At 44.6% G+C, this 15370-nt stretch overlaps 2 protein-coding genes and 1 long non-coding RNA gene across 4 annotated transcripts in view; all 3 read left to right on the forward strand.

The window, feature by feature from the left end:
* Positions 1-1099, forward strand: part of ADGRE2 (adhesion G protein-coupled receptor E2) — a 38299-nt gene extending 37200 nt beyond the window's left edge. For both annotated transcript variants that reach the window (XM_026457012.1, XM_026457013.1), the window contains one exon: positions 120-1099. In XM_026457012.1, the coding sequence (XP_026312797.1) occupies positions 120-128 (9 nt within the window). In that variant the 3' untranslated portion in view covers positions 129-1099. The remainder of the gene's footprint in view (positions 1-119) is intronic.
* Positions 1100-3813: 2714 nt separating this feature from the next.
* On the forward strand, positions 3814-8621 carry LOC111554366. Its single transcript, XR_002735226.1, has 2 exons — positions 3814-4397; positions 7669-8621. It is a non-coding gene; the product is annotated as an uncharacterized LOC111554366 (long non-coding RNA).
* Positions 4414-6388, forward strand: LOC111554361 (nuclear pore glycoprotein p62). The gene is made up of 2 exons (XM_023229869.2): positions 4414-4560; positions 4628-6388. Exon 2 carries the CDS (start codon positions 4705-4707, stop codon positions 6265-6267), a length of 1563 nt encoding a protein of 520 aa, XP_023085637.1. The 5' UTR covers positions 4414-4560; positions 4628-4704; the 3' UTR covers positions 6268-6388.
* Positions 8622-15370: the final 6749 nt, after the last annotated feature.

The raw sequence follows: 15370 nt of genomic DNA on the forward strand, positions 1-15370 counted from the left end.
TATTAATATATATAAATAATATATAAATATATAAATTATATATTAATATATATAAATAATATATATTAATATATAAATTATATATATTAATATATATATAAATAATATATATATTTCAGGTTAACTAGAAAAATCTTCTGAATAAGATCTTCCCTCTTTGCCCGTGGAAAATCTGAACAATATTTCAGCCATCTAGAGGGGAAGGAAAAGACTTTGTTCTATGTGTTTCAAGAAATTCACCATGTCAGCAATATGAAGGATGTTATGGAAGGCATGCTTGGCATTCAATTCCTGCAGAAACCGGAATTCTTCCATGCCCTACAATGTGCCCAGCAAACTCTCAGCATACGGATGGCCAGCTGTGGCCCATATCTTGGTCACTCTGAAGCACAATATTTATGAAGGTATAGAAGGTTCTCCCACAGCCTCTCCTTCCTACAAAGACTCCTCCAGATCTTAAAATGAAGCAGGAAAACGAGCCTAAGAGGACTTTCATAGCAACAATATCCGAAAGGGCTAGAATGTTCACACCACAATCTGGATTTCTTGATTTTTTCATTGTTGCTGTTCTCTAGTTCTACGGGTTTGATTATTTAGTCACGTGAAAAATACTGATTATTCACACATAGATCAAGAGAGACACGGCTTCTGCCTTCATGGAGCTTTTAGGGGAAAATGAAGTGGCTCTTGCAGCTAGAGTTGACTCAGAAGCTGAAATTCCCAGAAATCAAGTTTCTACTGCTAGGCAATTGAAGTATAAACTGTTTTATAAACACTGTCTTCTTTCATCTTCACACCAACATGCAGAAAAATTTCTAAAGTTTCTCAGATCAGGAATGTGCAACAAATTCCATTTCCAAGGAATGACCTGCAAAACTCCTAAATGTGCCAAGCAAATGCCCTTTCCCCTGTCTATTATCTGCTTTCCTTGAATAGAGATTCTACATGACCATAAAACTTCGAAGATGGGTATGGCACAGTTCATGCCCTGTAATCCTAGCACTTTGGAAGGGTGAGAGAGGAGGATGGCTCGAGCCCAGGAGTTTGAGCCCAGCGTGGGCAACAGAGTGAGACCCATCTCTACCCAAAAAAAAAAAAACTAAAAATTAGCCAAGCATGGTGGTGATATAGGAGTTAAGGAGAAGTCATTTAGGTAAATAGCAAGGGTAGGAAGTCCTCAGTAAGATTTTCTGTTTAATGAAAAGCAGTCCCAAAATCATTTTCTTTTCTAACAAAGAGCAGCCTGTAAAATCGAGCTGCAGACACAGATAAGCAAGCTGGAATCTTGCACGGGTGAATGCTGGCAGCTGTGCCAATAGGAAAAAGCTACTTAGACTAGGCATGTCCAAAATGGCGGCTCCAAGTTCCCTTCTCTTTGCCAGCCATGTGTACAGTAAAAAGCAGACAACATAGCATCAGCCAAGTGGAAAGCTCATTTGCATAATAAGATTAGGGTGGGGTGGCCAGCTTACATAGGGGTAGGCCCTAGGTAAATCAGACACCGCCTTCTCAAGCCTGTCTACAAAATCCGGTGCACTATGACGAGGGTCAGAATTCCCATTCATTCACCCCTCTGCCACACAAGAGAGAGAACGGTTCTCCTTTCTCTTCCTTTTGCCTATTAAACCTCTGCTCCTGGCCAGGCGCAGTGGCTCACTCCTGTAATCCCAGCACTTTGGGAGGCTGAGGTGGGTGGATCACCTGAGGTCAGGAGTTCAAGATCAGCCTGGTCAACATGGTGAAACCTTGTCTCTACTAAAAATACAAAAATTAGCCAGGTGTGGTGGCACACATCTGTAATCTCAGCTACTCAGGAGGCTGAGGCAGGAGAATTACTTGAACCCAGGAGGCAGAGGTTGCAGTGAGCCGAGATCATGCCACTGCACTCCAGCCTGGGCAACAGGGCAAGACTCTGTCTAAAAAAGAAAAAAAAAAAAACCCCTCCACTCCTAAACTCACTCCTTGTGTGTGTCCATGTCCTTAATTTTCTTGGCATGAGACAATGAACCTTGGGTATTATCCCAGACAATGACGCCACTTCAGTGGCACACGCGGGCACAGCCAGATGTGGTCCCAGGCATGGGAGGATGAGGTGGGAGGGTCACTTAAACCCAGGAGTTCAAGGTTACAGAGAACTATGATCACACCACCTCACTCAAGCCTGGGTAACAAAGTGAGACACTGTCCCCAAAAAATTAAAATTTAAAAAAAGTTTTGAAGTTGCACAGATAAAGGTTGATGAACTGAAAGTCTAAAAATAAATAGTAAAGTTATTAACATAATAAATGGAAATATATGTAACTCGAGGAACTATAACCTCCAGCTACAGAAATGCTTCTTAATCAAGAACCAAAAAGCAAAAGCAATAAAATAAAAATCTGAAATGTTTTATTTCAACAAATCTTAAAGCTTCTAAATAACAACATCATAAAGTTTGGCGTCAAATAATTAAAATATTTACATTACATTACAAAAGATTAATGTTAAGAGTATAAAATAGGCCAGGTGCGGTGGCTCATGCCTGTAATTCCAGCACTTTGGGAGGCCAAGGCAGACGGATCACTTGAGTCCAGTGGTTCAAGACCAGCCTGGGCAATATGGTGAAATCCTGTCTGTACAGACAAAATACCAAAATTAGCAGGGTGCGGTGGTATGTACCTGTAGTCTCAGCTATTTGGGATGCTGAGGCAGGAGAATCACTTGAACCTTGGAGGTGGAGGCTACGGTGAGCCAAGATCTCATCACTGCACTCCAGCCTGGGTGACAGAGTAGGACTCTGTCTCAGAAAAAAAGAGCATAAAATTAACTTAGAAAGAACTCTTTCAAACCATTTATTTAAAAAAGTAAACAAGAAACTAGAAAAAATATATACACAAATGTATGAATAAAGAAACCATATGGGCCAGGCACAATGACTTGTGCCTGTAATCTCAACACTCTGAGAGGCTAAGTTGGCCAGATCGTTTTGAGGCCAGAAGTTTGAGACAAGCCTGGGCAACATAGCAAGACCTTGTCTCTACCAAAAAAAAAAAAAAAAAATAAGAGTGGGCTGTGGTGGCATGCACCCATAGTCCCAGCTACTCAGGGGGCTGAGGCAGGAGGATCACTTGAGTGCAGGAGTTTAAGGCTGCAGTGAGCTATGATCGCACCACTGCACTCCAGCTTGGGTGACAGAGGAAGACCCCATCTCTTTAAAAAATAACTACAATAAATAAATTATAGAAAAGGAAAGACAAATGGCTAATAATTACATAGGATGTTTATCCTCATTAGTAATCAGGGAAAGTATAATAATAATACAAGAACAAAATTCTATCAAATTATCAAAAACTGAACAGCTGGACAATATTCAGGGCTGGTTTGGTTGTAGGAAATGGGCATCCCTGTATAGTGTTAGGATATTAACACAGCCACTTACCACAGCAATTTGAAAGTGCAGTTGATTGTCTTTATTTGCAGTAATTATAACTCTATAAAGTCACTGTGAACACTGAATTAGCAAATACCTAACCATAGCTCCTAGGGGAAATATGTATGTATATATAAAATCTCACATAGATTATAATGTTAAGTTCCAAAAGCAACTCAGCCTGGTAGATTCTAATTTTTTTTTGACGCAGGGTCTTGCTTTGTCACCCATGCTGGAGTACAGTGGTACAAACACTGCTCACTGCAGCCTTGACCTCCCAAGGCCCAAGCAGCCCCCCTGCCTCAGCCCCCCAAGTAGCTGAAACTACAGGTGCGTGCCACCACACCTAGCTAATTTTTGTATTTTTTGTAGAGACATGGGTCTCACTATGCTGCCCAGGCTCAGGTCCCAATCTCCTGAGCTCAGGTGATCCGCAGGCCTCAGCCCCGCTAAGTGCTGGGATTACAGGCATGAGTCACTGCACCTGGTCCCTATTTGTTTTACAAAAGAGAAATTGAGATCCTGAGTGTTAAGTGACTTGACTGAGGCCATCCCACTAACAGGAGCCAGGGTTAGGATTCAAACCCCATCCAACTGGTCCCAGAGCTGGAGCTTCTTGCACTGCCCTACACTATCTACCATCTCCATCCTCTGGGCACCTTTGTATAAGAACCAAAACAGTACAGAGCATTGCTTTGTCAACTCAGCTGGGAACATTTCCCAGGGCAACTCACATTTTTCACTGCTCTGTGCCTGTCTGTATAAACTCAATGAGTATTGATTTAGGGGCTTTGGAGAACTTTGAATGCTATCCCCTAAGTAACCATTGTTGGCAACCTGGTATCTCTACTTTTAGCCATTTCTCCTTCTCTATAGATAGTGCAGAAGTGACACTTGGTAACAAGCATCCTTGCCAAGCCTCCACTAGGTCAGTGTAAGAATTAAAGAAAGAGGAAAGAAACATGAAAGGTGGCTTGATGGTTAAGAGGTTTATTTTAGGTGCGCATGCGCAGCCGCGCACCTTCCGCCCACCGTACCTCTTCTGCGCCTGCGCGACCGTGATTCCCCGCTCACAGCTCCCCTCCCCCCAGGGCTCCCTAAAGAGGGCCACGAGCTGCGAAAGGGCGGGAAAGGCGGTTGGAGAGGGAGAGGTAAGCGGTTACTCACTCCATGGCTGCAGCAAGGAGAGGCGGCGGCAGCCTCGGCTGAAAAAAGAAGAAATCTTCCTGAGGTTGCAGACGCCAGCGGATTTGCTTTGGGAGCCAGAGTAGCTGTTGCCACCAGAGTCCGGAGCCATGAGCGGGTTTAATTTTGGAGGCACTGGGGCTCCTACAGGTGGGTTCACATTTGGCACTGCAAAGACAGCGACAACCACACCTGCTACAGGGTTTTCTTTCTCCACCTCTGGCACTGGAGGGTTTAATTTTGGGGCTCCCTCCCAACCAACCACAAGTACCCCTTCCACCGGCCTGTTCTCACTCGCCACTCAGACTCCGGCCACACAGACAACAGGCTTCACTTTTGGAACAGCAACTCTTGCCTCGGGGGGAACTGGATTTTCTTTGGGGATCGGTGCTTCAAAGCTCAACTTGAGCAACACAGCTGCCACTCCAGCCATGGCAAACCCCAGTGGCTTTGGGCTGGGCAGCAGCAATCTCACTAATGCCATATCGAGCACTGTCACCTCCAGCCAGGGCACAGCACCCACCGGCTTTGTGTTTGGCCCCTCCACCACCTCTGTGGCTCCAGCCACCACATCTGGAGGCTTCTCATTCACTGGTGGAAGCACGGCCCAGCCCTCCGGTTTCAACATTGGCTCAGCAGGGAATTCAGCCCAGCCCACAGCACCTGCCGCATTGCCCTTTACTCCAGCCACGCCAGCAGCCACCACAGCAGGCGTCACGCAGCCAGCTGCTCCCACAGCCACAGCCACCACCACCGGTACTGGGCCCACCCTCTTTGCATCAATAGCAACCGCTCCAACCTCGTCTGCCACCACTGGACTCTCCCTCTGTACCCCTGCGACCACCGCAGGAGCCCCCGCTGCTGGGACACAGGGCTTCAGCTTAAAGGCACCTGGAGCAGCTTCCGGTGCCTCCACAACAACATCCACCGCTGCCACCACCGCCACCACCAGCAGCAGCAGCACCACCGGCTTTGCCTTGAATTTAAAACCACTGGCGCCAGCTGGGATCCCCAGCAATACGGCAGCCGCTGTGACTGCTCCACCTGGCCCTGGTGCAGCTGCAGGGGCGGCTGCTAGCTCCGCCATGACCTACGCGCAGCTGGAGAGCCTGATCAACAAATGGAGCCTGGAGCTAGAGGACCAGGAGCGGCACTTCCTCCAGCAGGCCACCCAGGTCAATGCCTGGGACCGCACGCTGATCGAGAACGGGGAGAAGATCACCAGCCTGCACCGCGAGGTGGAGAAGGTGAAGCTGGACCAGAAGAGGCTGGACCAGGAGCTCGACTTCATCCTGTCCCAGCAGAAGGAGCTGGAAGACCTGCTGAGCCCGCTGGAGGAGTTGGTAAAGGAGCAGAGCGGAACCATCTACCTACAGCACGCGGATGAGGAGCGCGAGAAAACCTACAAGCTGGCCGAGAACATCGACGCGCAGCTGAAGCGCATGGCCCAGGACCTCAAGGACATCATCGAGCACCTGAACACGTCCGGGGCCCCCGCCGACACCAGCGACCCACTGCAGCAGATCTGCAAGATCCTTAACGCGCACATGGGCTCGCTGCAGTGGATCGACCAGAACTCGGCCCTGCTGCAGAGGAAGGTGGAGGAGGTGACCAAGGTGTGCGAGGGCCGGCGCAAGGAGCAGGAGCGCAGCTTCCGGATCACCTTTGACTGAGCCACAGCAGCTCCGGGGCCCGCAGGTCCCCAGGGAGTTCCATGCGGGGAACGCGCCCTGTTGTCTGGTTTGGGGTTGTGGCAAGATAACATGTTTCTTTCTTTCACGTGACTGCCCTTGAGACAATTGCTGTGTGCTTTGCCTTTTTCCATTTAGGAAGTATTCTGAGCCCTCTGCCCAGGCAGCAGCCTCATGGGTGTGGCTTCTGTGGCTTTTACTTGAGTGTCTTTGGCCCCTTTCCACCCACTGCGACCGCCTACCTCATCCTGCCTCGACCTGGTGATGGAGACGCGGTGGTGGTCTTGGTCCCAGCTGGGGTCGCTGGGACAGCCGCTCTCTCCAAAGCATAGTCATAGGTGTCATGAAAAAATACCAAATGTAAAGAGAACTTTCAAGGCCTGCAGAGCGCAGTGGCTCAGGCCTGTAATCTCAGCAATTTGGGTGGCCGAGGCAGGCGGATCACTTGAGGTCAGGAGTTCGAGACCAGCCTGACCAACATGGTGAAACCCCATGTCTACTAAAAATACAAAAATTAGCCAGGTGTGGTGGGTGCCTGTGATCTCAGCTACTCGGGAGGCTGAGGCAGGAGACTCACTTGAACCCGGGAACTGTTGCAGTGAGCCAGGATCACACCACTGCACTCCAGCCCGGGCGACAAAGACTCTGTCTGAAAAAAAAAAAAAAAAAAAAAAAAGCCTCCCAGGAGACAGCAGCCTAAGTTTTGGAGTATGAGGTGTGTGCTTGTGAAAGCTAACCACCAAGACAAAGCAGCACAGTGTGAATAGAACAGACAGCGGGATCGAGAATTTCACAGAAGACAGGTCAGCTGAGGGGCCTACGCACAGGGTGTTGAACCACAGATGGGAGCTGAGAGCCCTGCCTTTTGCCTGGCCCAGGCTTACCCCCACCTCGGGCTTCACCTCCTCCAGGAAGCCTTCCCAGCTACCCAAAGCTCAGGTGGCCTTCTTGCAGGTCCCCGTAGCACCCTGAGCCCGTACCTTGGGTAACACTTGCTATGCTGTCCTATGCTAGCCGTTTGCGCCCGTCTCGCTGTTAGATTGTGAGCTCCCACGGGCAGAGACCCACTGTTGTTCCCCTGTATGTCCCCAACCCAGTCCCAGTCACATTTGTGAAATGAAAGAACATGAAGCCCGGCATAACAACAGTCCACAGAAAGAGCCACAGCTGCCAGTGCTGGCCACGGACATGGCTCTGAACTTCCTGGCACCAGAGTGATTCTAGTCAGTTACAGTAAAATCCACTGTGTGTGGAAGGCAGAAGTATCCCAAGTTCTTTTGTATTTGTCTTTATCCTTTGCTGCATTCTCTGAAATACCTATTACTGTATGTTGCTTTTCTAAATAAATGTGTTGTGAAACCAAAAAAAAAAAAAAAAAAAGAGGTTTATTTTAGAGAAAATACACCTGAGAGGGGCTGCTGGCCGAGTTAGGTTCGAGCCACACTTTTTTACAGACTAAGAGTTTTTAAGGATTTAGGGTGGGAGAGTTTATTAGAGGCTTGGACTGCTTTTGTGGTTTTTTGTTGTTGTTGTTGTTGTGATTATATGGGAGGGAGAGCGATGCGATGTGTTTGTTTTTATACATTTTTCTGCAGCTGCAGGGATACCTCCCAAGTCTGCTTTTAGCTTCCCTATTGTAGTGCACCTGGAGGGAAAGGAATGTGCTTATTAAGGCCCACTGTTTTACTGGGGCCCATTGTATGAAGGTGAAGTTTGGCAGTTACCCAAGAGACTTTTCCCCCACCTTCCTCTGTGCCTGAGCTGTTTTAACTATGTTTTACTGTCTGCTTTTTTTGGCTGCTTATAGTTTTTAAAAAAGTAATTTCCTTAAATCCAGAAGTCTGAAAAGGAAGCTGAAACTTAAAGTGGCAGTGTTTGTCTAAAATAACGGGGCTCCTGCTCTGTCAGTCAGTACCCTCAAGTCACTCCTGATCCTCAACCTCCATGCCTAAGCCTGGTTCAAGAGACCATATAACATCTGCCTTTTATTACATACATGATGAGTGCATGCGATTCTGCATGCCCTTTGCATGATAGAGACTGCTGAGGTGAGATGGGGAATGTCAGAGTCAGCTGCTGCTTGAGGAAGCAGAAAACACAGCTGGAGGCTTGGAACATGTGGGTCCCTATGAGTGCAGAGCCCATATCCCCATAGAGTCTACCTAGGGCAGGGGTCGCCAAATGTTTTCTTAAAGAGCCTGATAGTGTATATGTTAGGCTTTGTGGGACAGGTATTTACAGCAACTCAACTCTACCACTGTGGTATGAAAACAGCTATAGACAATCATAAGTGAATGATCATGGCTATGTTTTAATAAAACTTTGTGGACACTGAACTTGAACTTCATGTATCAGTCATGTGACACAAAGTATCATTCTTCTTTTTATTTGTTTTCACCCATTTGAAAAATGTAAAAACTATTCTTAGCTGTACAGAAACAGATGGTGGGCCAGATTTTAGTTTCCAGACCATGATGTTCAGATTCACAGAAGCACTTCACTCTACACTAATTTATTCATCCATTCATTACATATTTGATGAGCACATATAGGCACACTTCAGAGATATTGCAACTTCTGTTCCAGATCGCCACAATAATGTGAATATTGCAATAAAGCAAGTCACACACAATTTTGGTTTCTCAGTGTAAATAAAAGTATGCTTACCCTATACCATAATGTGTGCAATAGCATTCTGTGTTTTTTAAATATACATACTTTAATTTAAAAATAGTTTATTTCTAAAAAATGTTCATGCAGGGACACAGAGTGAGCTCATGCTGTTGGGAAAATGGTACCAACAGACTTGCTCGACACAGGGCTGCCATAAACATTCAATGTGTAAAAAATGCAATATCTGTGAAGGGCAATGAAATGAGGTATTCCTATACTCTTGTGAAAGGCATAATGCTAAATTGAGAGAAACTAAAACATATAAGAGAGACATGATCCTATATCCAGGAATATTGATTATTTGTAAGATGGAAAACGAGGAGAAAGGAAAGGTGCAGTGCAATGTACTCTGTGGTCTAGGGGACACATAGCCCCTCTAAGGACACAGCAGAAGTGAAACACAGACAAGGTTGGGGAAGGTAGGTCAGAGGAAACTCTAGGGTCAGCTGACGGCAGCATCCATTTGCCCCCATATCTTCACCTTTTTAAATTTATTAAGTCCATTCTCTTTATTTATAATGGAAATAATGTTAATTTGCTCATGGGTTGTGTTTGAATATTAAGTAAGAAAATAAACATTAAGCTCTGGTATTTAGTAAGAAACCCAAAGACAAACAATAGTTAAGGGGCAAGCAGGCAGCAGAGTTTCCCATCTCATTTCTCCAGAATTATATCATCCAGTTAGAAACATTAAATATGGTTCTAAGGTAGAGTTTGGCTTCTCAGCTGGATTTGAAGTACAAGACCACGCCCACCAAAGACAGAAGACAAGGGAGCTAGGGTACAAGTTTGAAGGGTACACGTTTGAAGAACCCTCTCCCTCCAGCTTTCCACCTTGGGGGTCCACTGTAAGCAGTTTCCCTGGCTGTTTTCCCCTTTCTGCATCTAACAGTCATTGCGCGACTCAGGAAACAAAGACCCATCCAGGCCTTAGTCTCCTTGCAGGAAACATACAATTCGGAAACCAAAAGTATGTGACAAAGCTCCCGGAAGCTGGAAGTTAAGGAGCCCGGATGTCACGGAACCGGAAGTTTGAAAGTCCAGGGCCACTGACCTGCAAGTTTCAGAATCTGCAGATTTGGAGTCTTCAAGCTCCAGTAGTGATACTTTGATATTCAGAGGTTGAGTTCTAGTGATCTGAACATAAAAGAGAGTACTGGATATGGAAATTCTTCCGAATTAGTTGTGGCTGAAATGGGAATTATAAGGAGGAATAATGAGAGAAAAAGAAGAGAAATTGAATGAATAAAGGGGCCAATGGTTGGGGGGAGGGGGCAGGAGGGATGGTGCTTGAGACCAGGGCAGCATGTGAGGGACTGCCTATGAATGTCCTAAATATCTACATTTAGGGCATTCTGGGGTGGGAGTTTGAAAGACTGATGGTGGTGTGTTTTGCAACAACATGGATGCAGCTGGAACCATCATCCTAAGTGAATTAACTTAGAAATAGAAAACCAAATACCATGTGTTCTCACCTATAAGAGAGAGCTAAATATTGGGTATGCGTGAATATAAAGATGGGAACGTTAGACAATGGGGACTACTAGATGGAGGAGGGAGGGAGGAGGGCAAGGGTTGAAAAACTACCTGTCAGGTACTGTGCTCACTAACTAGATTCATTTGTACCCTAAACCTCAGCATCATGCAATATACCCTTGTAACAAACCTAAATGTGTACCCTCAGAATCTAAAATAAAAGTTGAAATTTCTAAAAATCACTGGTGATAGACATTTGGGTTGTTCCCAGTTTGGGCTATTACAAACTGCTTTGCTAGCTTTAACTTTTTTTAAAATAATAAACTCTTAAATTTACAGTGCAAGAAATACAGAAAGAGAGAGAGAAAGACAAAGAAAAAGAAAGGAGTTAAAGAAAGGAAAAGCAAAGAAAGAAGAAAAAAGAAAACAATGAAAGAAAGAGAGGAAGGGAGGGAGGAAGGAAAGAAAGAAAAAAGGAAGGAAAGATGGAAGAAGGAAGGAAGGAAGGAGGGGAGGGGAAGGAAGGGAAGGGAAGGGAAGGGAAGGGAAGGGAAAGGAAGAAGAAAGAAAGACTGATGGTGGGATAAGAGGGAAGGGGCTGGGAAGAACTAAGTGGAACATTCTGAAAATGAAGATGGTGGCCGGGCGCGGTGGCTCACGCCTGTAATCCCAGCGCTTTGGGAGACCGAGGCAGGCAGATCACCTGAGGTCAGGAGTTCAAGAACAGCCTGGCCAACATGGTGAAACCCCATCTCTACTAAAAATACAAAAATTAACCAGGCATGGTGGCGTGAGCCTGTAATTCCAGCTACTCAGGAGGCTGAGGCAGGAGAATGGCTTGAATCTGGGAGGCGGAGGTTGCAGTGAACCAAGATCACACCATTGCACGCCAGCCTGGGTAACAAGAGTGAAACTCGGTCTCACAAAAGAAAAAGAAAAAAGAAAATGAAGATGGGAAGATTGGGGATGTTGTGAGGAGGACTGAGAGGTATTGGGTGGCACTGGAAGAGACTGATACTGAGAGGAGGCACTGGGTGTTGTGGAGAACCTGGGGAGAAAGTTGGAGCAACAGGGAGTTGGGGAGCAACTGCATCAGATATAAGTTGGAGTTATCAAATGAGGAGACCAAGTTGAATAGGGCACGAATGGGAGAGACTAGGAAGGAAAGAGGATACAGGGAGGCTGGTGCAGCAATGAAGGGTGGACTTGAAGAGCCTGTAGGGATTTCGTATGGTGGGCCGAATATGAATAGGTATGAAGTGAAGCAGGAACAAGAGGGGAGGGAGTGAGAACTGGGCAGGTGTGGGGGCCTGAGGGAAATGAGGAGAGCAGGGTGGACTGTAAGAACTCAAAGTACACTGGAGAGTATGGACTCAGCCATCTGGTATGGAAAGAAGGTTCTCAGGTAGCTAGAACCATGAGCACAAAGTAGGGGGCAGGGAGAACTGTGAGAAATTGGAATGTGTTGTTGTGAAAGAGGGCAATGGAGTATGAGGGTTGGGGAAACATAAGAAGGAGTGAGGATGTAAGGAGGAATGGCAGTAACTTTAATGTCAATGGAGAATGAGTGTGGAGTGTTGGGGGAAGACAGGGGAAGGCCTCATAGGGCTGAGTATCTGGAAGGGCCCAGAGTTAGAAAGAACCCAAATTTGCATTGATGGATGAAAGAATAAATTAAATGTGGTCCATCCATACAATGGAATATTACTCAGCCTTAAAAGAAAGGAAGTTTTGTCACATACTATAACAGGGAAAACCTTGAAGATATTATGCTAACTGAAATTTGTCACAAAAAGACAAATACTGTGTAATTTCACTTCTATGAGGTATCTAAAGTAGTCAATTTCATAGAAATAGAAAGAAGAATGGTGGTTACCAAAGGCTGGAGGTAGAGGGAAATAGAAGCTGTTGTTTAATGGATATAGACTGCAGGGTGTCCAATTTTTTGGCTTGCCTGGGCCACATGAGAATAATAATAATTGTCTGGGCCACACATAAAATACACTAACACTAACGATAGTTGATGAGCTAAAAAAAAAAAAAAAAAAATCTCTTAATATTTTAAGAAAGTTTACAAATTTGTGTTGGGTCACATTCAAAGCCATCCTGGGCCACACGCAGGTTGGAAAAGCTTAGTACAGAGTTTCAGTTTTCAAGAAGAAAACTTTGGGAGACCACAACAATGTTAAGTTAAATAAACTTAACACTGCTGACGATTACACTTAAAAATGGTTAAGATGGTAAATTTCATTGTATTTTTTTTTAACCACAATTAAAAATAAGTTTTTAAAAAGTCAAAAATAAATCTTTGCCTACTAATTTCAATATTTGGATCATATTTGAAAAAGCAGTAGCTTAAAATTCAAGTGATGGATATAAGTCACTCTTGATTGCCTCTATTAATGGATATGCAGGAAATCTTCAAGTTTTCTTTTTATTTTTTTCTGAGATGGAGTCTTGCTCTGTCGCCCAGGCTGGAGTGCAGTGGCGCGATCTCGGCTCACTGCAAGCTCCACCTCCCAGGTTCATGCCATTCTCCTGCTTCAGTCTCCCGAGTAGCTGGGACTATAGGCGCCCGCCACCACATCCGGCTAATTTTTTGTATTTTTAGTAGAGACGGGATTTCACTGTGTTAGCCAGGATGGTCTCGAACTCCTGACTTTGTGATCCACCTGCCTCGGCCTCCCAAAGTGCTGGGATTACAGGCGTGAGCCACCACGCCCGGCCGAAATCTTCAAGATTTTTTAACTGTATAGTACATCTGTTCAAGAAAAGCAGAAATGCACCACGGAAAGAGCATATGATTAGAAGGCCTAGAAATTCTGAATGCCATTCCTTTGAGATGGAACTTAGCACACATTCCTGTTTGGGGTTTCGAAATCTGTCTCTATATCAGCATGAAGGAAAAAGAAGATAGCATATTGTGGAGTATATTTTATAAATTCTACAGTAGGAATATAACTGTAACGTTGATTTCTAGGGTTCCTTGGGCCTCTGTGCTAACTCTAGCTGGAAGAAATATTGTATTTGTCTCATAAGCTCCACAAAGAGTTATTTTGATCTTTGCTTTAGACATAGTGAGTAAACATATTTTTAAGAAATGGGTAAGTAAACCCATAGAAATAGAGAACAAAGAAATTAAGAAACTCAGACCATAGTGTGAACATCCCAGTCTTTTTGGATGTTGTTGCTATGAAAGTCCTTTGAGGCTCGTTGTTCTCCGTATAGATTTCCAGCATCCAGAAGAGTCTTTGCAGGAAGGAGAAGCTGTAGAAAAGATCTTAAACCTAGGTGACCAAGAACTTGGACCAAGAGTTTGCTGTAATGCACAGAAAAATTCCAGATTCTGCAAGAATTGAGCATCACATATGTCTTCAATGACTTTCTTCAAATTTCTGATGTGATGAATTTTTTGTAACACACAACAAACATGAAGAAGAGTCTTATTTCTCCTCTTCATGGCTCAAAGAACGTCAGTTCAGATTTTCCTATGAAACAAATCAGAATCTTTCTAATGCTTCTGGTAGAAAAATCAATTTTAGATGATATATAAAATTGCAGAAAGATAGCTTACAAGTCCCTTCTAAGAAAGGAAATAAGAAAACAAGATTTAAAAAAGAAAGAAAGCAGGACTTTCTGTTTCTCCCTTAAAAGCTCTTGTTATTGAAATCATCTTGCTAGCTGGATTTGCCTGTCATTTGCAACAACATGGATGGAACTGGGGGTCATTATGCTAAGTGAAATAAGCCATGTACAGCAAGACAAAACGTCACATGTTCTCACTTATTTATGAGATCTAAAAATCAAGACAAATGACCTAATAGACATAGAAAGTAGAACGATGGATACTAGAGGCTGGGAAGGGTAGCGAGGGGCTGCGGGGAGGTGGGGGTAGTTAACTGGTACAAGAAATAGAAAGAATGAATAAGATTTACTATTTGATCGCACAATAAGGTGACTATTGTCAGTAAATTAACTGTACATTTAAACATAATATAAAGGGTGTAGTTGGATTGTTTGTAACTCAAAGGATAAATGCTTGAGGGGAGGGATATCCCATTCCCCATTATATGCTTAATTCACATTGCGTGCCTGCATCAAAACATCTAATGTACCCCGTAAATATATACACCTACTATGCACCCATAAAAAATAAAAATCACAAAGGAAAAAATAAAATCAAGTTAAAAGTCTCAATTCACATGACATGTTTCACTAAATTGGTTTTTCTCAGAACTCTCACTTACCTACGTTTACTTAACTCCCAAGCTAAAGACGATAAGGACACTTAAGTGTGTCACAGAGCTTATCTCTCTGTTGTAAAATGCACGTCCTGTTTCCTCTGCTTCAAGGTTTGTGAAACACTGCTTTACAGAATTGTAAATAACCATAAAACAGAGTTACTGGGCAGGGCGCGGTGGCTCACGCCTATAATCCCAACACTTTGGGAGACCGAGGCGGGTGGATCACCTGGGGTCGGGAGTTTGAGACCAGCCTGACCAACACAGAGAAATCTCTACTCTACTAGAAATCCCATCTCTACTAAAAATACAAAAAAAAAAAAAAAAAAAATGGCCGGCGCGGTGATACATGCCTGTAATCCCAGCTACTCAGGAGGCTGAGGCAGGAGAGTCACTTGAACCTGGCGGGCGGAGGTTGCGGTGAGCCAAGATTGCATCATTGCACTACAGCCTGGGCAACAAAGCGAGACACTGTCTCGAATAAATTAATAAATAAATACATAAAATAGTTACTAAGAAAATTACTGACAGTTTTTTTTTTTTAGGTGTTTAAGACAATGGTTCTCAACTGGGAGCAATTTAACCCCTATGGGACTTTGACTATGTCTGGGGATTTCATTGTTGTTGTTAGGACTGTTAGACTAGGCAGAGAGCTAGACATGAGCAGGAGGGGAAGCTCCTGAGGAAAGGGAGAT

The sequence above is a fragment of the Piliocolobus tephrosceles genome, chromosome 21 (assembly GCF_002776525.5).
Source record: "Piliocolobus tephrosceles isolate RC106 chromosome 21, ASM277652v3, whole genome shotgun sequence".
Classification (NCBI taxonomy): Eukaryota; Metazoa; Chordata; class Mammalia; order Primates; family Cercopithecidae; genus Piliocolobus; species Piliocolobus tephrosceles.

Bases quoted from the DNA above. Each gene is read 5' to 3' on its own strand.
- LOC111554361 (XM_023229869.2), top strand. From the start codon at position 4,705: ATGAGCGGGTTTAATTTTGGAGGCACTGGGGCTCCTACAGGTGGGTTC.